Consider the following 24098-nt stretch of genomic DNA (forward strand, 5'->3'; position numbering starts at 1 on the left):
GGTGCTTATCTATCTTGTTAACTCCCAAGCGGCGCACGCAGCAAGGAAATGTCTATTGCATGAAGCGTTGGGGTCAGAAACAGGCGTCGCTAACAAATTTAGTGCTCGTTACCGCCAGCACCGTGCAATGAAGGCAAGAGCACCTCGGGCCTTGCGGGCAAGGGCCCGTGAAGGACTTGGCTGTCAAATGCACGCGTAGCCTGCAATGTGATGGAGCAGTCTATACCGGGTGTTTCAGTTAGATCCCCGGGCTAAATAAACGGGTGCACCAGTCGACGAACTTTCTTCTTTTACAAGTATCTGTCCGATAGCACCTACAAGCTGCGCACCGTGTGAATGAGTGGGAGGCGCTCAGTAAATAAAAATTCAAATGGGTTTCGTGAAAAAAACATAACTTCTAAAGCAGGGTGCTGTCGGCATTAAAATGGGTACTTCCCCTTTTGGGACCTTCCATCTCTATCCACAAATCGAAAGACACCTGTGATTGGCTCAGGTGGGCGCATGACGCCTCCGAGTCGCAACGTCGGCGACGACGTACTCCGAGTACATTTGCATGCTTTTAAAGCAATGATGTAGAACATCAGAGTTAACAGAACACGTAAATCGACATCCCCGTCTGCCTGGCGTCCGCCATCTTGTCGTGTGCGAACTACATTATCCGGTGGCGGAGCAATACCTCTATGACTGTAGCTCTTATAGTGTCTCGGAGAAGCGAGCGTACACTTGTGACCCTCCCCCTTGCGAGGCTACCCATTGTGAAAAAAAAAAAAAAAAAAAAAACTTAATTCAATCATAATAGACGAGTTCTTCACGTCACGAAGGCTTGGATTTCGGTCTGCCATGTGATAGACTTGCATGACATTTTTGGAGTACAATGCAGTATTCTTGTGACTTCCCCGAAGGCGGTTCAGAGCAGCAGGAAACCTTGAGCCCGCAGGGAGCTGCGACGACGCAACCGGCCATAGAAGGTAAATCTTTTCCAACACGGTGACTATACTTTCGTGCTTTTCACCTGTCCGGAGTGCAATCCAGGCAATCTGCAAAACAACATTTGAGAGCATGTGATAGACACTAAACAGTCACTTTTTTTTTTCGCACCAGTTCCAGTCGCAGGGACGTTCCAGGGACGATCGCGTCCGTTCCAGTCGATATCGAAACTATCGTGTCGTTTTATTCCTCCTGGACCACTGACCACAGTATCGAAAATCCCACGGAAAATAACGGCGTAGGTTGACTGTTATTCGATGAAATACGTGACAAGAGCAAACGCCGGATGTTGAGAGTATGCCTGATTTCCCTCTCTGGAAAAACGAGAGAACGTCACTCCCTAAGAACCAATGAGGGCGCGACCTTGAGAAAAGGAATGTCGCGGCCGTGCGGGCATTTACGGGGTGTCTATAGACGCCGCCTTTCCTCCTGTGAGTGACGCACCTTCACTCCTCCGCTTAGGGTGTGACGTCACGCAGACGGAGCTTCCGCGGCCACGGAAGCAGCGCTGATCTTTAAAATTCGTTTATGTAATATCTAAGCTTTTTTTTTTTTTCACGAAAAAATTAGCCGGGTAGATTGTCGGCCGATGCCGGTCATAGTGGTATACGTTTCTTAGATGAGTTTCCGGATGCGACAGTCCCTTTAAAGCGACGGTCCTGACATAAACCAAAGCTAAACAGACGCCGCGACATGCTTTCTTATGACGCCCATAAGCATCGTGCGAAATATTTGAAATGAAATTCGTGGTCAATTATTCCTAATTGCACTTATCCTCCGGCGTTTTCGATACCCTGACGTCACTCTTAGTAACTGACCAACGGGAGGAAGATGATGATGAGGAAGGAGGGGGATGAGGAGGAAGATGAGTTACTCTTAGTAACTTTCGGTTTCTGTTCTACCCATTCCAAGCAGAACTTGCTGACTACTACGTTGTTCTTAAACTCATTTTCTCAAAACTCAATCGCCTTCATCGCGGTCGCATAACCTTGTACCGCCAGGGTGCGGTGGCTTATGCTTACGTCATCGTGAAACGGAAACATCGAACATGCCATTAATTTTTCTTGTTCCCCTCAAAATCAACATCTTTCTGCCTGTTGAAATTTTGTATATAGAATCCGCACGTAACTTAGTGTCGAATACGACTCTCATCCCAAAATCCGTCTGCATCTATCTAAACTGTCACATTAAAATGCAAATGGAAGGAACTGAATGATGGGATACAGGTTTCTCGAGACGACGATGACGATGACAGATAGAAGAAGAGTGTTTTCGCCGTGACAACACCGTCCGGTAGAGGATTCCATTCCGTGATAGTCCACGGAAAAAAGGACAGTTTGAAGGAATCAATCCTCGAACTGACTGTGAGTTAGAATTGTGTTAGTAGGCTAATAGAGGTTAACTCGTTAATGCGATTCGCAATTATTATAGACAGCATAAATACGTTACCCATATAAAATGACTTGGAAGGCCACATTTCGGGTGAAGCATTTTTTCGCCTACATAAACTGACTTTAAACATTTGTGAATTATGCTAGTGCTATACAATGACATGGTATGACATGATCATCATGAAAACATGAGTGGACTACATGTAATGATCATCACATGTAAGGAGTAAGCACCTCCCATTATCTCTCCATTAACTTCGCCCGTTTTAAGATCACTAGACTTCAGACTTTCACGACACAGTCCATCATTGTTTAGTTCACTAATGGATCGCGTATAGATCGGGCCGCTTCTTAAATCTAGCACCTCCGGGGAATACACTAATAGAAAACAAGACTTTGCGCTTTCAGTCTCGTGCAGCCGCCAGGTTCGAGTTAATTGTGTAAATACGTGCTTGCTGATCAAAGTAGATGGAAGTTTGTAAAGGAAGTGGGGGGTGCCTTTATATTCTGCTGTATACGCGGTGTGGGAGCTGTACTGTATTGTGTGGGATTTTTTTTTAATGCGATAAAATTATTGGCGTAGCTCCTCAGAAATTCCTTGATTGATTGGTTCATGGCCACGTCCAGCCCACCAGTGCTCTGCCCTCAAAGCTCTTCTGACCTTTTTGGACACCGTAGGACTTGGGTCCTCACTGTGAGGCGACTTTCACCACATCGCCGCCAGCAATGGGGTAGAGTATTCGCCCTGACGATGAAGCTCCCCAGTCATCATCATAAAATAAAGTTGTGTTTCTTGCTGTGGTCTGCGCTGGAAACTCAGCTCGGCCGATAGATGGCGCTAGGGAAACCGTGCGCTCAGATGGTGGTGGTGTAAGAGCTCGCCATTATTCGGCCTCACAGAGATGGGCGACGTCGCGACTAACGCCCTGCACGCTAAAAACGGAGTTTCACCGCATAGCGCGGCGCCTACACTCTTAAAAATGGGTTTCGCCACATAGCACGCTCCGGGCTAGCCAACCATCATCCCGAATGACAACGTTCTCGCCCCTGATTTGTTGAAAACGGGAGGCGGAGCCAATTTTGTCGTCATTATGCGTGATGGTACAAAATAGGCTCCGCCTCTCGTTTTCAACAAATCAGGGGTGAGAACGTTGTCATTCGGGATGATGGTTGGCTAGGAGCGTGCTATGTGGTGAAGCTCATTTTTAAGGGTGTAGTCAACCATCATCCCGAACGACAACGTTCTCTCCCTTGATTTAGTGAAAAGGGGGTGTACGCCATTTTTGTGACAATTAGGAGCTGCATAATGCCACGAAAATTGTGTACGTTTTCGGCAAATCAGGGAAAAAAAACGATGTCTCTCGGGATGATAGTTGGCTATAGCGTGCTAAGTGGTGATGTTCAGTTTTAAGAGTGTTGGGGGAATGTGCCCTGGGCCGACTTCTAAGGGAACTGTGCGGACATATGTCTGACAGCCCCCCGTCTAAGGAAAACCCACACTCTTAGAAATGAACTTCACCGCATAGCACGCTCCCAGCCAACCATCATCTCGAATGATATCGTTATCTGTCCTGATTTACTGAAAACGGGAGGCGTACGCCATTTGTGTGACAATTATGAACCGCATAAGTGTCACAAAAAAGGCGTACGCCTACCGTTTTGAACAAATCAGGGCACACTATGCTATGAAGGGAGTGAGGAGGCTTCCTAACGAGGGTAATGGAGAGTAAAGGAGTGATATATGTAACTCCCCTAACCCTAACCCACTCCCCTCTGTAATGCCTTCGGGCCTTGAGGAGTAAATAAATAAATAAATAAATATATGTGGCAGGGGTGTACTTCCCAAAAAGGAATTTCAACACACTTTTTTTTAAGAGTGTACGAGTATTAGAATCGTGCTCGCCGTCACTGGGTATACAAACATCTATTCGTTTCCTGCGTCCTCGCATTTCCGCTGTCATCGCTAGGAATACATTTTCGTAGCCACCCCACGAAGGGCCTCCGTGTGCACAGCCACCGTCCTTCGTAGAGATAAAAGTGTAATGCATCAACGTCGAGTGAATCTTCAATAAGGCAAAGCCGGAGATGCCTCTTCTCTGGTTTGGGGCCATCGCCTGCATAGCGTGTGGTCGGGTTGGGCACGTCAGCTTCTTTGCAGCTCAGCCCTTAGATTACAAAAAGATTAAGCTAGGCGATGCACTTTAAAAAAAAAAATCCTTTGTCAAGACGCCGGGCCATCTTCTTGTCTGGGTGAGTAGACCCCGAGCACCGATCTCGCACGGGTGCCGACAGGAAAGTATCCATCATAGATGCCGTGTGTCTTCGTGAGAAGCAACGGAGGTTCTTCGGCGTAGACAGTATTGGGATGAGAGGTGACTGATGTTTCGTGAAGGTGGTGTGGTGAGCCTGCTCTGAACTGGGTGGCTCCGTGCACGAAAAACAATATCGCCTGCGTAACTTTCGAGTGACCGGAGGGGAAAAGCAAAAAGAGTCTTGTGTTCTCTGACTTGGGTCTTGTTTGAATGATGAATGGCAACCGTCAGGTCTCGCTGGCAGTTCCAATGCAGACGGTTATTTTCTTTTTTTTTTTTAGGCTTAGGACATTTTTCACGAGAGAGCGTGGAATTATTAGACAGTTTTAGTTCGTCGTACACTTAATGCACTAAACGCACTAAAACTCACAATGAGTGAGTGTTAGTAGACGGTTGATAAACGTGGCTTTCAAAGTACTGTGTCTACCGCGTCCAATCAACTGGTATGATTCTGAGTCACGCACGTTGGTTCCGGTTCCGTTCTGGTTCTGGTGCCATTGGTTCCGGTACAGGTACGGTAGCTTCACAGTGACGTTATCAACGTTTTACTAACACTGGTGAGTTTTGGTATAACGTACGCTGTTGCCTATGCTTACGTAAGGGATTGGTGATTCTGCGCACGCGTAAGACACAAGCAGAGTTTTGCGCATTGCGCACAACCACCACGCTGTTCCGTACGTACAGCGGACGTTGTACTAAAACTCACTACTTTCTAGTGAACGTAGAAAGGTATAAAATCCAGCGACCGGGTAAGGAAGTGTGAAAGGAAGGGCCTCAGAACGAGAGCCGCCGATATTTCGAACAGATTCCGATATTTCGAACAGTCTCTGTTCGAAATATTGGCGACTCTCGTCCGGAGGCACTTGCCTTCGAAACTGCGAAAACCCAGCGACGCGCAGTCCACTTAGTGTAGTGGTCAGTGGTGCGAAAGAATAGAAAGATCACCATATTGATCCGCAAACTTTCATCCAATCCACTGATCGATTCCGGTGCAATCTCGCCGTACAGTACGCGGGACCTCACCTCCGAAACAAAGCACGTCAAAGTCATCCACAGTCCCGCGTCAGGAAAGAAAGAAAGAAAGCGAGCAAAAGCGCGGCAAGCACGTCGACTGCTCCATCCATCATCCCGTGTGCTCAGAAAATAGCAAACAAGTGTGAAACGGACGCTGCTGACATCTAGAACAAAGAGGGTGCAAACAAACGGGAGGACTTCGATAATGGGCATTAATCATTTTGTCTTTCGAACGTAAGGACTCCATCATTCAGAGCGCCGTTACAGTATAGCGCTCCGCCTACAGAATAAATCAAGGAAAGGTAGCCTTTCACTTCCCCTTAGTTTGGCTTCTTGTAAGTGTGGTCCCATGTTGAAACGGAATATTTTGCGGGATAACATAGCTGATGGTGCTGTGGAGGCCTATACCTTCCGCGTCGGCGCATGCGCGTGCGGAGCTGTCAGATCCGCAGCTCTAATCCCTCACTCTTAAAAATAAACTTCACCGCATAGCACGCTCCTTGCCAACCACAATCTCGAATGATATCGTTGTGTGCCCTGATTTGTCGAAAACGGGAGGCGTACGCCTTTTTTGTGACAGTTATGAACAGCGTAAGTGTCACAGAAAAACCGTACGCCTCCCATTTTCTACAAATCAGGGCAGATAATGATATCATTCGAGATGATGGTTGGCTAGGAGCGTGCTATGCGGTGAAGTTCATTTTTAAGAGTGCTGTTGTTTCCTGTATAAAGCCATATTCTACCGTTTACTAACAGGTACCGTATCAGAGTTTCCAAAAACGGCGGTACAGGCGGTACTTAATCGTCACGCAGCCTGTCCAATACGGGACAAGCGCACGCATGGACGGAAGGTGAATTAGCAGTTCCACTAGGTTCACCTGATGGTAATATATTCTGGTGCAGTTTAAGTGGCGCTAGTATAGTTAAGGTGCTAGACCTGTATAATGACTCCCTGTTGTGCTCCCACTAAAGTAAAAAAAAAAGTTGCTGAAATGTTTCAAGTTATTCAACAGCGTACAAATCACACCACTGGACACTAAAATTGCAGCGCAGACTGTGGTGTCTACAGTGAAAGCAGTTCTGAACCGTAGTGGCATCAGCACCTTCGGTGCTGCTACATCGTATGGTCGGCCTGCGTTCAGTAGAAAACAAACTAATAACAAACAAACAAACTACAAACAAGCTACTAAACTACTACAAACTACAATCTTTGTCGTGACTTAAATTCCACTTTTTTTTTTCTATCACATCGCATCACATCACTAGAAAACAACATACCTGTGCATTTTTGCATATCAACAAATCAACATAAAATATTAAACTACCGGCCTGATCGACTCCCTCTAAGACCCCGTCAGCGTCGAGCGGAAGTCATCCCTATATCATCGTCATCATGTATCTCTCTCTCTCTCTCTCTTAAATATTGCAAATAAAGTTATACCTCGTGCGGTGGTCGTCGCTCGTGCAGGGGTCGTGCGGTGCATATGATTCTCATCAGTTGAACTCTCTGTCTCTGTATTGCTCTCTCCTTCCTTTCCTTTTTCGTCTTTTCTTCTTTCTTTTTTTTCTTTCTCTCATTAGCTAATTTATATTAATTTTAGGACGAGGGAAGCACTATTCTTGCAATGCGATATGGGGGCAAACATTGCGCTTGCGCTATGCTACAGATGACAATACAAAAAGCTAATCTAGCGTATAGATGTCCCTCAGTCTTGTTTACATTTCGACCGTACACCAAATGTCACACTTCCAGCTACAGGTCGAAACTACTACATACCGTACGACGTTCTCCTCGCCGAAACCCAATGGCGTCGCCCGAGATCCAATTGCGAATCTCTACCATTTATTTCCTTGTTTGTCCGGCGACAGGGAGCACGTACGGAGCCACCCAATAGTGGCCGGTAGATGGAGCGCGCAGTGACTGAGCCCCTGGAAATGAGAAATAGCGTGGACGACAGGCACTCGTTAAATCGTGCGAGCATTAAAGCTTCGCCTGTCGTTAGCGAATCCATCGATAACGCGTGATTTATAGCGGCTAAATACGGACAGACGAAAGGGGGGGTAGCGAGGAGGGCAGGCTCATATAGTGTGGAGGTGGGGAGAGGCAGTGTGCTCTGGCACCGTCTCTCACATGCGAGACCTGGGAACTCCATTTCGATCTCTGGAGTCAGCGCCCGACAAGCAACACCTTTATTATTACTCGTGGGCTTCATGACGTCTTGAGACGGCATGCGGGCATTGCTGTTCATCATGGTCCTGACAACTTGGTTTTTGCTCCGTTTCGTTTTGTTTTATTTTTACTTTTCTTTCTTTCTCTTCGTCTCTCTCACACTCTCTCTGTCTGTCTCTCTCTCTCTCTCTCTCTGTTGCTTTCTATAGCACGCGAACCATTGCGTTTCGTATGTGCTCGTGCTCATCGTTAACAGGTATACACTCTCAGAAAAAAGGGTGGGGAAGTTGTACTTTTTAGGAGGTAATATTTTTCGCATATGTTGCGCCCAAAAAGGTTGCAAAGATCTACACCCTAAAAACAGAACTTCACCGCATAGCACGCTGTGCTCCAACCACTGTCAAGAATGATAGGGTTATCGTTTCTGATTGGAAGAAAGAGGGGGGCGTACGCCTTTTCGTGGCAATTTTCATATATCCAAATTGCCAAAAAAAAGGGTGCACGCCCCCCTCTCTCTTCGAATCAGGGGGCTTAATCGCTTCATCGTCGTTACGGTCGTTACAAGCTAACGAGTGGCGGGAAATTCAAAAAGGTGCGCACGTGACACATTACGCGTGACGTGTACCACGGCCTTCACGTATCGCGCGAAGAGCACGTGTTTTATCACGTGACCAGCTTTTTAAATTTCTCGCCCGCCTTTTTGACTTTCCCGCCACTCATTAGCTTGCAACGACCGTAACGACGATGAAGCGATTAAGCCCCCGGAAGCGATAACCATATCATTCGCGACAATGGTTGGTGCACAGCGTGCTATGCGGTAAAGTTCTGTTTGCCCACATACGTGAGGCCGACAACGGCAAGCCCTATCGCCACCACCACCACCTGTTTTTTAGAGTGTACCTGCTACCTCACTCTCTGCCACGAATGATATAGGGTTACCGCTTCTGATTCGGTGAGCGAGTGGGGAGTACGCCTTTTTGTAGCAACTTGGATATATGATAATTGCTTTTACCACCCTTTTACACCCTTTATCAGACGCTATGTTGATCTAGGTGATAACTATAGAAGTTTCACACCCTTTTTTCTTAGAATGTATACTATGTAGAAAATTGTTGGCTTCGTTCCGTGCATTTACTCCCGAGAGGGACTATTTTTTGTGGCAATGCATTTAGTCCCTAAAAGGAGTAAAATTACTCTTTTTTTCTTAGAGTGTATGTACGTAAAAAAAAGCATAGAAATATTTTCGGTTTCGGACTGTGAGTGAAACATTTTCGTACGCTTTCACGGATAACGTGTGCAAACATCTGCAAGTGTTGACAGATACCACAACCGATGAGACATCGACTTCGCAATGCTATAGTTCGATCACGCGAACACGCCTGTATGCAAAGGTAAGACGAATTAGTCGAAGACCAAATGGCCGCCCTAAAACATTCCCATCGTATCTAGAGGGCTCCCCCCTAAGCGATCAGTTGGAGCACACTCGATTCATGAAACCACATGGAAACTTCAGGAGTACCATTAGAGGATCGTGGAATCGATGGGAATTGTACGCGGAACACAGTCGGACTCCGGTGGAGTGGCACTTCATTTCTCAAACAATGACGAAGTCTCCAATGAGAGCCAGGTTAATGAGGGAATGGCCCGGACCACTCGCCTTCCTGAATCATTATTTACTACCAGGCGACCTTACTGAGCGGGCCTTGTTAAGGGCTGGCCTTCGATTTCGGTACATTGCCGTGCTGTGCTCTTTTGGACGTTTGCGTTCGCTGCCTCTTCTTTTGCTGACGTATATCAACGAGGGTTCAGCTGCGTGTGATTATATTATTCAGGATGATACAATAGGGAGTTCTAGTGGATTGTTTTCACAATTCAACGGTTCGCAAAACGTGATAACCCATTCGTGCTCTTCCTTTGGAGGTGCTGACATCATTCGTGACTTGACTTGACTTAGATTTGACTTGGATTAACTTGAATGGCGTCCAATCTACTCAGGGTGCGTTTTTTTATTCTACCCGGGTAGCCCCCGGGTTACGCACCACGTGACCCGAGTAAGGTGTCACGTGATCTGTGGGTAGGTAGCCCCGTTTATAAATTTTCGCCCATTACGAGTTACGCCCGTCTCTGCGAACATGGCGGCAGAGGCAGACGACGTTTTTGACGAGGACATGATTGTATGGAAGTTGCGGCACTTGTGCTGCTTGACGCATTTGACGAAGGGGAAGATGATGACAAAGGAAGAAACAGGCATGCATCCAACGAAACAACAGTCGTGCTAAAGCCGCCGAAATATGCTCGCAATCCGAAAGTAAAAAGACGCGGGACTCTCACTTGACGTCGTGTGACGTCATAACCCTCTGCTACCCACCTACTGAGCTGGGTCAGTCAGAGTAGGTACCCAGAGTAACCCTCGAGCGACGAGAGTTGAATTTTCGCTGGTAGGTTATGACGTCACTTCCGTCACCTTTGATTTTTCGCCCAGTAAGGGTTACCCCCGAGTTACCCGGGTAGAATAAAAAAAAAACGCACCCTTAAACGATGCTCGACTTGACACCTCGCACCTCGCCTCGACTCTGGTGTGTGGAAGATAGGAGCACTCGTTCATTTGACGACCCCTCAGTGGGCTTCAAGACACCACAACAGGCGCTACCGCGTACTACTTAATTAAGGAAAGACGGCGGATTTTTCCTTCCGCTCACGGAGACGTTTCGAGTCGATGCCGATTTTTGACGCACCCTTGTGGAGGTGGGTGGTCCACAAGGGTGCGTTAACAAAGTGGAGGTATAGAGGCGAGGATCGTTTAAGAATACGGCCCTAACGCTCCCTAATGTCAATGGCAGCTGTGCAGGCACTCGCGCCGCTGTTATACTGTGCTATTCAATGCCTATGTGTAACGTACTTTCTTTTTCTTCTCTTTTCAGCCAGCATGTCTGAAGGGCTCGACATTTGTGCCTACATCCTCACTACAATCTCGATACTCCTTATCATCGCGACGTTTCCGGTTTCCCTCATATTTTGTATCAAGGTGAGTATAGGTTAGATTTAATCACTACACTACACACGGTTGCGTGAAACGAAGAAGGAAGCGTTTTCGGCGGCTCTTGTTGATCTGTTTCTCCTACACTGTTAAAACAGAACTTCACCTCATAGCACGCTCCTAGCCAACCACAATCTCGAATGATATCGTTATCTGACCTGCACTCTAAAAACAGAACTTCACCGCATAGCACGTAGTGCGCCAATCATTGCCGTGAACGATACGGTTATCTGTTTTTATTCGAGGAGAGAGAGAGGCGTACGCCTTTTTGTGGCAATTACCATATATCCAAATTGCCAAAAAAAGGCGTACGCCCCACTCTCTCCTCGAATCAGAAGCGATAACCCTATCATTCGTGGCAATGGTTGGCGCACAGCGTGCTATGCGGTGAAGCTCTGTTATTAGAGTGTGAGTGGTAGAAAACGGGAGGCGTACGCCTTTTTTGTGACAATTATGAACAGCATAAGTGTCACAAAAAAAGGCGTACCCTCCCGTTTTCAACAAATCAGGGCAGATAACGATATCATTCGAGATTATGGTTGGCTAAGAGCGTGCTGTGGGGTAAAGTTCATTTTTAAGAGTGTACACTGATAAAACAGAACTTCGCCACATAGCACGCTCCTAGCCAACGACCATTCCGAATGATACCATTCTGTGTCCTGATTTGGCGCCTATCTGGGACATGCATAATATGTCCCAGATAGGCGCCTCCTCCCATTTTCAACAAATCTGGACACAAAATGATATCATTCGGAATGATGGTTTGCTAGGAGATTGCGATGTGGTGAAGTTCTGTTTCAACAATGTATTGCCTTTACTGATGAGCAGCCGCTATGCATAGTGCCCTAAGAAGTCGCCCGGGTCTCTACCCCTTTTCTACGCCTCTTCCTATCACAATCCCTTCCATCTAGGTTTCACCTTTCTCTGAATGTGCCTTCGATGTTTACCCAGCCTTATCGTGAGCGTCTCTTGTTTGCCCGCTCAGCAATCTTAATCCCACGGGAAACGGCGCGGCTTGGGCGCAGCCAATAAGGCGCCACGTTAGGCCTAACTGGCCAGTCGATCGCCCGTGTGTTCCCAGAACCCCCCGGGTTTTATCCACGAGACCCCCGCAGTATTATGGACTGTTCTTTCCTCATATCGGCGTATGGTGCCTGCCAGTGTAAACATCGACATGAAAACACACACGTGGGGTCGCGCACGTAATCAGGTGGTAATCCCGGAAGAGCATAGTATGGAGTCTTTCATTCTTTTTTTTTTTTTTTATCGTATCGATTGGTGGCTCTGATACGCAGGTTTCAAAACGGCTTCGCAAAAAGTATATCAACTTGCTAGCGGCGTAAAGTAACGCGACCGGGAACGATTAGTCGAAAGGTTTCGTAAAACTTAATCGTAATCCGTAATTTTATCCCTAATCTAGAACTTAAACATAATTCATTTGCTGCTGGGGATGTCATGACGTAGGTTGTTCCGTCGACAGTAAAGCTAAATAGCTGGCACTATTTCTTTGGTGCGTTTCTTATATGAAAGTAGACATTAGAGAAGAGTTTAAGGAACTCAAGATTAGAAATGTGCGCAGATGTGTGGCGCATTTCTATGTCCACACATGTAACTATATACGATATATACACAAAAATGTATTTTTGTCTCCATTTACGTTGGTCTAATTGTTATATTTGTAAAGCTTCTACTGGTGTGCGTAATGTATGCTCCGGAGGTTTGGGAAGTTCTTTTTTTTTTTTTTTTTCGGAAGAAATGGAACGATATGCCTCTTTAAACGTTAGGCTGAACCGCGATTGTATCTCGTGATTCAATTAAAGAATGGCAGTTAATGAGCAGCGGGGTTCGAACCCGCACTCTCCGTTCTGTGGTGTGGGTTCGAACCATTTACATCGACTGCCGTTATTTAATTCAAGTATGTTATAGTGGGCACTGTTGGGCTTAAGTGTTGTGTCCGTCCGTATACACGTTTCATTGCCTCGGCCGCTAAGCTATGTTTTAATATATTGGGTACAGCCTGCTTAAAAATTAATGTGAACGCACAAACGCACACATTTCCTTTTAACGTAAGTGCGCTAATGAGGTCAAATCAATACCGCCAGCACAACGAAAACATTCTTTCGAGTCTCATTGGAGTCTAGAAAAGTACGTCCTTCTTGGAACTCCAGGAAAAGCGTCAAAATTACCCACATTGTGCGCCTAAAAATTTGGCAAAATCAGCTCTTGCTCAGCTTGAAACGCATCGCAGCAGCCAATCTGTAGCGTCTCAAGAGATGCGGAGAGCAGGAAAAATAATGTGGGTGACACAGGTGAGGGATTCATGATCCACTCACGGTTTTCCTTCTTATCTGCATTTCACAACAACAACAGCTGCACCTAGCTATGTCTAGCTATGCGTAATACGTACTTCGAAGTATCGAATTGTTTCGTGCCTTTTGCTTTTTTCTTTCGTTGGCGTTTTTAGAGCGAGAGGGTCCAACCATAGACTTGTTCAAGGCTTTCATCTCATGAGGTGCTAGGATTCCTTTTGCAGGGATGGGGGTGGGTGGGGGGTGGGGGGTTTGGAGGTCAAGCCCCTTCCACTGCCATATGTCTTCGTATAAAATATATTTATATCAGAAAAGTTTGGGGGGGGGGAGTTAGGTTGCTGTGAGGATGCTCGGAAAATTCCCGAGTCCACTTACACTGCGTTGTCGCCTGCATCCGTACCCATTTTTGTGGACTTATACTTTGAGCTTTATGCCACTGACTCGTCATAAAGGAAGCATAGACGACTGGCAAAGAAACAAAAACTCTCAATATTTTGTTCCAGAAATCCCAAACTCTGAGGCTGTTTAAAAATTTACCTCACTCAGGACTTAACTTTCCTGTTCTTTCTTTCTCTCTTTTATGTTCACTGAACTCGTGTACTGAACATATTCCGAAACGAAGGAAACTCGTACCGCCAATAGCGATTACAAAACTTATCCCGGGGATCGAGTCTTAGTCTAACGGCTGAAGCTCGCGTTATAGGAAGACATCATAAGCCCCCATCAAATAGACATATTGAGCCATCAAACGGTCGGCTCAGCTTGACACAAATCGGCCAAACGAGTTGGCGACCTTAACGAGGGTAAGGACACTTTTCCCCGATCAGCGAAAACAGAAAGGGCATCATGTCGCCTCTCTATTACACGCTCCGTTGGCAACCTGTACGACGGGACAGGGAAGATCGATAAAAGCATTTAGAAGAACATCGTATCATGCTCGAATTGACTCGGTTGTAGAAACTGCACAGCTGTCCGAATGAGACAGTGAGGGGGGGGGGGGGGGGGGAGAGATATCGAAGTGGCTCGAGAACACTCGCGGTATATCGCCAGTCTGCTCTTCTTATAAATAGGGCGGTTTTGCGGTTCAGCTGTCACTCGAAGCAAGTGCTCGCGTGAGTTGTGGCGGCGTGTCTTAAGGGCTTGATGCTTTTGTCGTTTTAGGTAGTTCAAGAATACGAGCGAGCGGTCATATTCCGCCTGGGTCGGCTACTTCGAGGAGGAGCCAAAGGACCGGGTAAGTCGCATCGATATCACGCAGAAATATTTTTCGCGAATCCACCAAAAATGTACATCTTTTACGTCTATATACACTCTAAAAAGTGAACTTCGCCGCATAGCACGCTCTGCGCCGACCATTACCACACGAATGGTAGGGTTATCGCTTCTGATTCGAAGAAAGATGGAGGCGTACGTCTTCGGCGTCGGCACAGTTCACCTTGAAGTCGGCCCAGGACGCACACTCCCCCGGGGCGTCAGTTGTGACGTTGCCCACCTCTGTGAGGCCTTTCAACAGCACCAGCACCACCACCACCACCACCTAGTGTCAATTATCCAATATCCAAATTGACGCAAAAGGGCGTACGCCCCCCTCTCTCTCTCTTTGAATCAGAAGCGATAACCCTATCATTCGTGACAATGGTTGACGTAGAGCGTGCTATGCAGTGAAGTTCACACCATTTGCTCTACTGCTGCAATATCGTGTAGGTCAATGTAGCTTAAAAACTTGGACAGTGCGCTAAAAAAAAGGAGAACTTTTGATAAGAAAATGCTCACGAGAAAACGATCAACCAGCCTGGTTTACGAACTTCCTCGAGTCCTTTTGAGTCCAAAAATCTGTTTTTAATGCCCATTTAACAAGGTCTACGTCGACATTGATATTGACATTTTTACTTCAAGATAGTAATTTCCAAACATTGCTAACCAGTGCGCATTGAATGGTAATTATTGCTCGTTTTTACACCATTAAGAAGGCTCCCATGCTGTTCGTGGACAAACAATAAATAAAAGAAAGGAAAACTTAGTCCAGATATGAAATTCGCGCACAGCATCCCACAAACACTAGCGGCACATTATCAGCACTAGTCAGTTTAATATCGTGGTCTGAAACGCACAAAGTCATCCTTCTTTTTATGTTTTTAGTTTGAGTTTATACTCTTCTAGGCTGCATCCGCGCAAGATACACGCGTGAACAAACACGCCATTCTACACCATTAGTAAACAGGTTGTGCACGTGTGCGATAATTTTACATTAAAATAATCTTCAAGCAGTCTGTAGGAACCAACCTTTTTCCTGTATCTCTTAGATTGTCGTGCATCTTGATAGTGATGCCCTGACTCTTTTATTTAGGTATATTTTTCATCATCCCCTGTATCGACACCTATTGCAAGGTAGACCTCAGAACGGTGTCGTTCGACGTGCCTCCTCAGGAGGTAGGTGCCTTGCATGATACTCTTTTCTCACGCATGAACAGTACCTTTTCTTCTGTTGTTATGACGTCAATGCTTGAACAAAACTGCAGTTTCAAACTGAAATGAATAATCAGGTTGTCATGTTGTTAGCCCGCCTGCACTCTTAGAAATGAACTTCATCGCATAGCACGCCAACCACCATCTCGAATGGTATCGTTATCTGCCCTGATTTGTTGAAAATGGGAGGCGTACGCCTTTTTTGTGACAGTTAATTACAGCTAAGTGTAAGTGTCACAAAAATGGCGTACGCCTCCCGTTTTCGGCAAACCAGGACAAATCATTCGAGATGATGGTTGGCTATAAGAGCGTGCTATGCGGTGAAGTTCATTTTTAAAAATTGTGCATTTTGTCTATGTAACACTGAACGCAAGGAACGGAAAACACCAATGAATGCCACGTCTAGTGTCTGCGTTGCTACATAGTTCTAATAATCGCATTTAAACCCGACTGTCACCTTCTTCCTAAAGCACTCGACGCTTTTTAGAAAAATTGTGATGATCATGCATTACGTAGAGGCGATGCTCGAATAGGTTCAAGAGCCTCCGCGTTGCAGAAAGAAGAAACTTTCAGCTTCTCTTTCCGCTTACGGTGCTCCGCAAGATGTGATTGTGAGTAAATTACGTTCTATACAGCCGTCCACTGTAGGCTATTACGACAGCTGCTTACCTCACCGTGATTGTGAACTAAGCCGTGTCAGCACAGCCTGTATCTGCAGTGGTGTTGTCACTGATTTTTTCTCGGACGATCTCAAGCAAGTATGTAGCGTCACAGTTCGCAGCCAGTGAAGTCGGCTTACGACGCGTGATCCTCACGGAGTATTATGCCGTATATACAGGCAGGCAAACGTCTCCCCGAGTAACGACATTTTGATCACCGCCACCAGCTAAGTCCAAGCTGCTGGATGATCAATGGCGTTGCGGCGGTGTATTACAACCGATATTTTTTCTTGTATTATGTTCCTTGTGTTTTAGGAGTGCTGCTTTTTTTTTTTTTTCACTTCCATTTTCGAATCTCTATAGACTGTCCCTTTTTTCTCAATGTTTTTTCCTCTTCTTCGTCGTCTTCTTCCGTGTACATGGCCTTCGAGACGTCATGGGAGGGGGGGGGGGATATTTTTATTATTTCTAAACAAAAAAGAAGGGACAGGTTAGCATGTGCTCGGCGGCTTGCTATTCTCAGCAAAGAAAGAAAGAAAAAGAGAGAAAGAAACGAAGAAACATAAAAACAAACAAGGAAAAATACCACGAAATTGATCATAGTTCACCTGGAAGGTCGCAGATCCGCAGACGTCATAGCTTTTTTCCCACAGATATGCGGAATGTAATAGCGTGAGTATAGCCCTATGTACACAACAACGAAACAGTGCAGCTTTATAATATAGCCACACTTCGCTTCCTTGGCTTGTAACTTTAAACTACGAGTGCTGTATGATACATATGATTTTTGGGAAGACCGGTTTATGATCACCCGAGGCTTTCCAACGAGCCTGGGCAGCGGCGGAAAGGTTGAGACGTCCAACTTCTGAACGCGAGACATTCAAAATATCTAACTGCTGCCACGTGTGCATTCCTCATAGACATGCTTTTAGCGCGCTCTTCGTTTTCTTTCTTTCTTTTAAAGAAGAATACTATGACTCAGAATTGTATTTATTAAGCTGCATTGAATGCACTGCGTAGCCGTGTCTTGTCAACTTGTCATGTATGTGATTGCTCCTTCCATGGCACAATGACTGTACCGGAGGTATACTCTTTTAAAGATGTCGAGGTAGCTTGCCGTTGTTGGTCGCACTCTTAAAGATGAACTTCACCTAATAGCACGTCCCTAGCCAACCATCACCTCGAATGATATCGTTATCTGCCCTGATTTGTTGAAAACGGGAGGCGTACACCTTTTTTTTGTGACAATTATGAACAGCATAAGTGTCACAGAAAAGGCGTACGCCCCCCGTTTTCAACTAATCAGGGCAGAGAGCGATATCATTCGGGATGATTTTTGGCTAGGAGCGTGCTATGCGGTGAGTGTTGATTTTTAAGAGTGTAGAAGTTGCCACCTTTTCACGCCCTTTTTTCTTAGAGTGTAGACAAATGCCTTCAATATATGTTTTGCATACTGCACTTTTGCCATATGTGACATCGAGAGGACTTTCATCATTGCTGCATTGCTGCACTTAGGCGAGGTCAAATTTGCGTTTCATCTTTGAAAAAAAAAAAGAAAAAGAAACGAAGCGCTTCCCCCGCAGAACTCTAACTACATTTTTGCATTGCAAATGAGACACTATGAGAAACCACTTTATCCTACGATTGCCGAGTCACAAGATTTCAAACCGATGCCCTCCCTCGCAATATCGTATTCCAGGATGAGGAGAAAGCAGAGCGAGAGGCCTATTCGAGATGCAGTGTTTCGAAGTTGCAGACTGCGAGGAAAGCGTATACTACACCTGCAGCAGCAAAGGGGGAAGACGGCGTCGAATTCTCTGAGGAAATTTGAGCCTCGCGATGTGCAATTCTCACTCGAACCAAGTTGTCTTCTCTCTGTTGGAATATTATTGTCTCTATATACGGCCAAAATTTTGATTATGTATGTTCATTCCGAAAACTTCGTTACGTAACTACACTCTTAAAAATGAACTTCACCACATAGAACGCTCCTAGCCAACCACCATCCCGAATGACAACGTTCTCGCCCCTGATTTGTTGAAAACGGGAGGAGGAGCCTATTTTGTGCCGTGCATAATGACACAAAATAGGCTACTCCTCCCGTTTTCAACAAATCTAGTGCGAGAACGTTGTCATTCGGGGTGATGGTTGGCTAGGAGCGTGCTATGTGGTGAAGTTCATTTTTAAGAGTGTACGCTCTAAGAAGAAAAAAGAACTAATGCGGGGACTAACTACGGCTTTTAGTCCACTTACAGTTGCAATTACTCTCCATTTTGGTTTCCCGGCACCGAAATTTACAACCCAGCACTGCAAATATGCGCTCTTAAAAATGTACTTCACCGCATAGCACGCTGCGAGCCAACCATCATCTCGAATGATATCGCTATCTGCACTGATTTGTTGAAAACGGGAGGCGTACGCCTTTTCTGTGACACTTATGCTGTTCATAGTTGTCACAAAAAAGGCGTACGCCCCCGTTTTCAACAAATCAGGGCAGATAACGATATCATTCGAGATGATGGTTGGCTAGGAGCGTGCTGTGTGGTGAAGTTCATTTCGGCACAGTTCCCTTAGAAGTCGGCCCAGGACGCACATTCCCCCAGGGCGTGAGTCGTGACGTTGCCCACATACGTGAGGCCGACAACGGCAAGCCACCACACCACCACCACCACCACCACCATCATTTCTAGGAGTGATGCATGATTGATTGATTGAAAAATAAAACTTTCATATATTTACTCCCGAAAGGGGCTAGTGGTTGTAGCATTGTCCCCAAAAAGACTTCTTCCTTTCTTCTCTTTTCTTCTCCTTCTTCTTTTTCCTTCTTAGTGTGTGTCCAGCGGCTATAAGTACAGCTATGCTTCTCTAAGACAACACCAACGACAATAGATGCTGACGATGAGGTGGGGTGGGGTGGGGTGGGTGGGGTGGGGTTCCCGTGAGAGCAACCGATGTCCCGATCGACAAATCATTAGCGCAACTCAAGTGGACATGCACCCGCAGGCGGTCAATTTCTTTCATTGCTCTATCAGTGCGGAAGGAGGACTCAAGTGTTTCAAAAAGGCTCACTGCGAAAGCTTTCTTCCTCATAAAGTGGACGATAACAAGCACTGTTGCTTCATATACCCCGCTATAGTGTAACGAAACAAGTCAGACATACATGTTCCGTCAAGGAAGCCTTCACTTTCTGAACGGTTATACAAAAAAAAAAAAGAAAAAAAGAGAGAAACAAAGAAAGAAAATTAAATACCAAACCCAAAACAAGCATGCTTCCACATTGACGTATACACTCTTAAACCAAAGCTTCACCACATAGCACGCTGAAGGCCAACCATTGTACAAGGTGATACCTCTATCACTCTTGATTTGTGGAAAGTGCGGGGCGTACGCCTTTTTGTGACAGTTAACATTTCTGTATAAGTGTCACACAAAAAAGACGTGCGCCTCCCGTTTTCAACAAATCAGTTGAGAGAGCTCCTAGCCGCCCATCCTCCCGAATGACAACGTTCTCGCCCCTGATTTGTTGAAAACGGGAGGAGGAGCCTATTTTGTGCCGAGCATAATGAGCACAAAATAGGCTCCTCCTCCCGTTTTCAGCAAATCAGGGGCGAGAACGTTGTCATTCGGGATGATGGTTGGCTAGGAGCGTGCTATGTGGTGAGGTTCATATTTTAAGAGTTTATACATTTGGATGCTGGCGAGTATGAGCCACGTCCAGCTCAGTTCACGGAAGTGCAGTACACACTGGTTGTAAACATTTATCTTTGCGCCCGGTAGCCTACGTGCCAAAGCATATACACCCTCGACAGCTTCGTGTTTATTTACTTCAACCATCTATACAACGTGACGTTCTCCGTGCACACACACGCCGCACGTTTATTGTCGATGTAGGTTACACCTGTAACGTTTATGGGATACGCTTCCTCGCATTACCTTTTTCACCAGAACATTTCTCTCGCGAGGAATCAACAGCCTGCATTTCCTAAATCCCTCTTTCGAAGTCGAAAATAAATTCGACGCCCCTGAAACTTCGAAGGGCTCAACTTTCGTTTACATTTTACTTCTGAGCCGTCCTTGTTCTCGGGACGAAGGGTTATAATTCCCTTTCCCCGCGCACCAGAGAAAATGCGACCCATTAAACGCGGCCCCAACTTTGGCCTTTTTCCAGCCTCGCCATTGAATTGCAGGTCGTGCGCTTATATGACTAAAAGCAAATTACGATGAGGCGCCAGCGAACCCATCAAGCGATCGCTCCTTGTTTGTCTTGCCGAAGCGTTGGTGGAACTTTCGTATTTGCTTTACCATGGTGCGTCTAAGAGCTAAGTCACAAGACACAATGCCCTCCGCAACAAAGCAAGTTTCACTCTCGCATTTGTCGCGTGTTTATCTGAAATATCGAACTTCATTGTTGCGAGTCCACATTTATAAAGGGAAGCAAAACTATTGCATTGCGGTTTGATGCCGCGGTATCTCTGAAAAGCCACACTGGTGAGCGACTCCGAAAGGATTCCCGAGACAAAGGCTATTCTCCGGTTCAGAACTCGAGTATATAGTCGGTGCGTATAACGCGAAATTAATACTGGCTTTTTGTCAGCCACAGTTAGTTGGTAAATATCATTCCTGTGTCTTTGCTACGGTAACCGTGTCTTCACGCGTGACAGATGTTTTCGCAGTGTTCACTCGAGTTTGAAAACGAAACTTTGCGCTCTCATTGTCACATAAGACAGCGCCAGCGCCAGCGGCACTAGTGTCAAATGAAGAAGTTGAGTAACGAAATAATGAGCAGAGCGTGTTGGTTGTATGTTACACATTCAACATTCCCAGAAAACTCCAGCGGAAGATGCCCAAAATGTCGTAGGCTTCTGCTGCGCGGCTCGTAGCAGACGACAGGCAGATAGTGTCGTCTGCTTTGCGCACAGTACTCCACTCCCGATGTTCCTGCCCCGCGCGAATGCTCACCATTAATGCGCGGCGGAACTTCTGCCCTGTGAGGCGTTTTTTGTCTTTTCTTCCACTAGAATATTCCGTGGGATGTCGCTCGTGAAATACACGGTGAGGGTGTGTTTCCATTCGTGCGTCATTCGTGAACGATAGGAACCACAATTTACGTTTCCTCTCTCCCTCTCTTTCTCAAAAACCGCGACTATACGGAAAGGTCTCGGATTGGTCTCCTCAAACCATCTCCCTCGCTGTGATTGGACAAGTCGTTTGAGGAGACCAATAAGAGCCCACTCTACATTGTCGGCCTTCTTGAGAAGGAGAGAAAGAGGGGAAGCGAAAATTGCTGTTTCTTTCGTCATAAATCACGAACGAAACGGCGGATAAGTCTCATTCCTTTTTAAAATTCCGTGTTAGCACCGCGAAGCAACTGTGGATATGAAGCGGCGTATAGATGTGGACAGATGGAGAGAGGACAGAAGGACGGAATGGGGGAGAGGGGGGCATTCCTTTTGTGTTGGTGTCAATATAACGGCATCTTTTTGCACATTGGTGCCCCTTTAACATTATTGCCGTGTGAAAATGTGACTCCGTGTTATAGGAACACTTATGTCGTGCACTCTCTTTTCTCACGTTTCAGATTTCATTAACTAAAAACAGTCCAAGAGCCGGCAGTGCGCGTTTTATTAAATATACTAATAAATACCACACCAGCTACACTACAATTAAGAACAAATTAAAAGCGTGGCGCGTTTGGGATACCATACGGGTTCCATCATCAGAATGAACTTTGGCGCGGGCAAATTTATTGAACGAGGGGGTTAGCGATGCGGAAGCGGGCGCGGGTGTTTGTTGATACATCTTTGTTTCTTCTCTTCCTCCGTTCAATAAAGAACGAACGGACGAATGTCAAAATTCATTCCGATGATGGAACCCGTATGGGCTCCGAAACGTGGTCTTTTTATAGTTGCTGCGCGCAGCCGACGCGGTTTTTAGTACTCTCAATAAAATTTCATTAACAGCAACAACCAAAGGCCTTTCCGAAATATGGCCCGAACGCACTTAACAAATAAAGTGTAAGCAAACTTCGTTACAGAGAACCAGACATGTTCAACGCCGAAAAGGGCGAAATATATGGGTTATATGACGGGCTCCGCTTTCGAGAACGTGATATATTAAAAGATGTCACACAAACGAACCGAAATCAATACTCATCACCTGGGCTGTACAGAGGTATCTATCTATACATTGCTCCTCCAGATGGAACCTTTTTTCCCATCTACTCTCAAGACCATTTTTTTTTTGTCTGACAGCCCGATAAGTGATCAAAGGCAGACGGCGAGCTACCCGCGCAAACAGGAACACATTGACTGCTCTTATCTGAGACATTTTTCTTCGTTGTATCTTGGCAACAAAAGACAGTGGTGGTAGAAGAAGAAGAGAGGAAAAAAAAGAGAAACAAGTTGCTCCGCGATGAGCACTCCTTGCTTCACTCGGTTTATTTCACTGACAAAGGCGGTGAGGATATCCTTTTGTAATGGAATATGTAAATATAGTTCATAATACGGTGTGGTATAGCAAAGTGGGGTAATATAAGGCTAAGCATTCCACAGAAGGAGGTGTCGTCCTTTTAACAAGAGGGGAATTCGTCCTACACTGTAAACTTTTTCACACCTTTAAAGGTGTGCGCTATGCACATTCAATCTGATTGCGTAACATTGCATCTCCAGGATGATATTTTACAAAATTCGGAAAGCATTACTAAAGATAAAGTGTCAGTGCAAATCTTGCTTTCATTATGTCTTGGATATCCTAGGTATGAGCTAATGCATATATGCATCGCTATCGATAATCGAGCACGCGCAAGTGTCTACAATACTGTTGAACAATGTTGAGATATTGCAAGACTGAATTTTTGGAGGACAGACAACACTCGAGTAAAGAAAATTTGGTCGAAACTGTGCTCCATTATGATGTTACAAAAATTACACCTAAAAAGGCGTGTGCCATGCACGCTATTACACCTTTAAAGGTGTGAAAAGATTTAGAGTGTACACTCTTAAAAATGAACTTCACCGCATAGCACGCTCCTAGCCAACCATAATCTCGAATGATATCGTTATCTGCCCTGATTTGCTGAAAACGGGAGGCGTACGCCTTTTTTGTGACACTTATGCTGTTCATAATTGTCACAAAAAAGGCGTACGCCTACCGTTTTCAACAAACCAGGGAAGATAACGACATCATTCGAGATTATGGTTGGCTAGGAGCGTGCTATGCGGTGAAGTTCATTTTTAAGAGTGTAGTTGTTGCTGGTGCGTTACTCAGCACTCCTTTCCTACACTCTGTAAGAAAGAAAGGATGAGTTTGGTAAGTACACTCTTAAAAATGAATTTCACCGCATAGCACGCTCTTAGCCAACCATTATCTCGAATGATATCGTTATCTGCCCTGATTTGTTGAAAATACGGGGCGTACGCCTTTTCTGTGACAATTATGAACAGCATAAGTGTCACAGAAATGGCGTACGCCCCCCGTTTTCAACAAATCAGGGCAGATAACGATATCATTCGAGATAATGGTTGGCCAGGAGCGTGCTATGAGGTGAAGTTCATTTTTAAGAGTGTAATAGCAGCTTCTATAGTCCCCTAGATCGCGATTTAGTCCCCTGACCTCGAAATTTACTCCCTCCAACACTGAAAATAGCCCCTAGGCAGCACGCACCACAACATGAGTGCAACACTCTACGTAAATATATGTGCTCCGTCTGTGTGAACGCTCACAAGATTTTTGCTAGACGATGCTAAAGAAAGAG

General features: G+C 45.7%; 1 protein-coding gene across 3 annotated transcripts in view; it reads left to right on the forward strand.

Annotated features, from left to right (window-relative positions):
• The window catches only part of LOC135368861 (band 7 protein AGAP004871-like), a 335172-nt gene that overhangs the window by 299974 nt on the left and 11100 nt on the right, over window positions 1-24098 (forward strand). For 2 of the 3 annotated variants that reach the window (XM_064602401.1, XM_064602403.1), the window contains exons 2-4: window positions 10796-10899; window positions 14382-14454; window positions 15568-15650. In XM_064602401.1, the coding sequence (XP_064458471.1) occupies window positions 10796-10899; window positions 14382-14454; window positions 15568-15650 (260 nt within the window). Of the gene's footprint in view, window positions 1-902; window positions 969-10795; window positions 10900-14381; window positions 14455-15567; window positions 15651-24098 lie in introns of all 3 variants that reach the window. The other variant, XM_064602402.1, reaches the window with a different exon arrangement.

The sequence above is a fragment of the Ornithodoros turicata genome, chromosome 9 (assembly GCF_037126465.1).
Source record: "Ornithodoros turicata isolate Travis chromosome 9, ASM3712646v1, whole genome shotgun sequence".
Lineage (NCBI taxonomy): Eukaryota > Metazoa > Arthropoda > Arachnida > Ixodida > Argasidae > Ornithodoros > Ornithodoros turicata.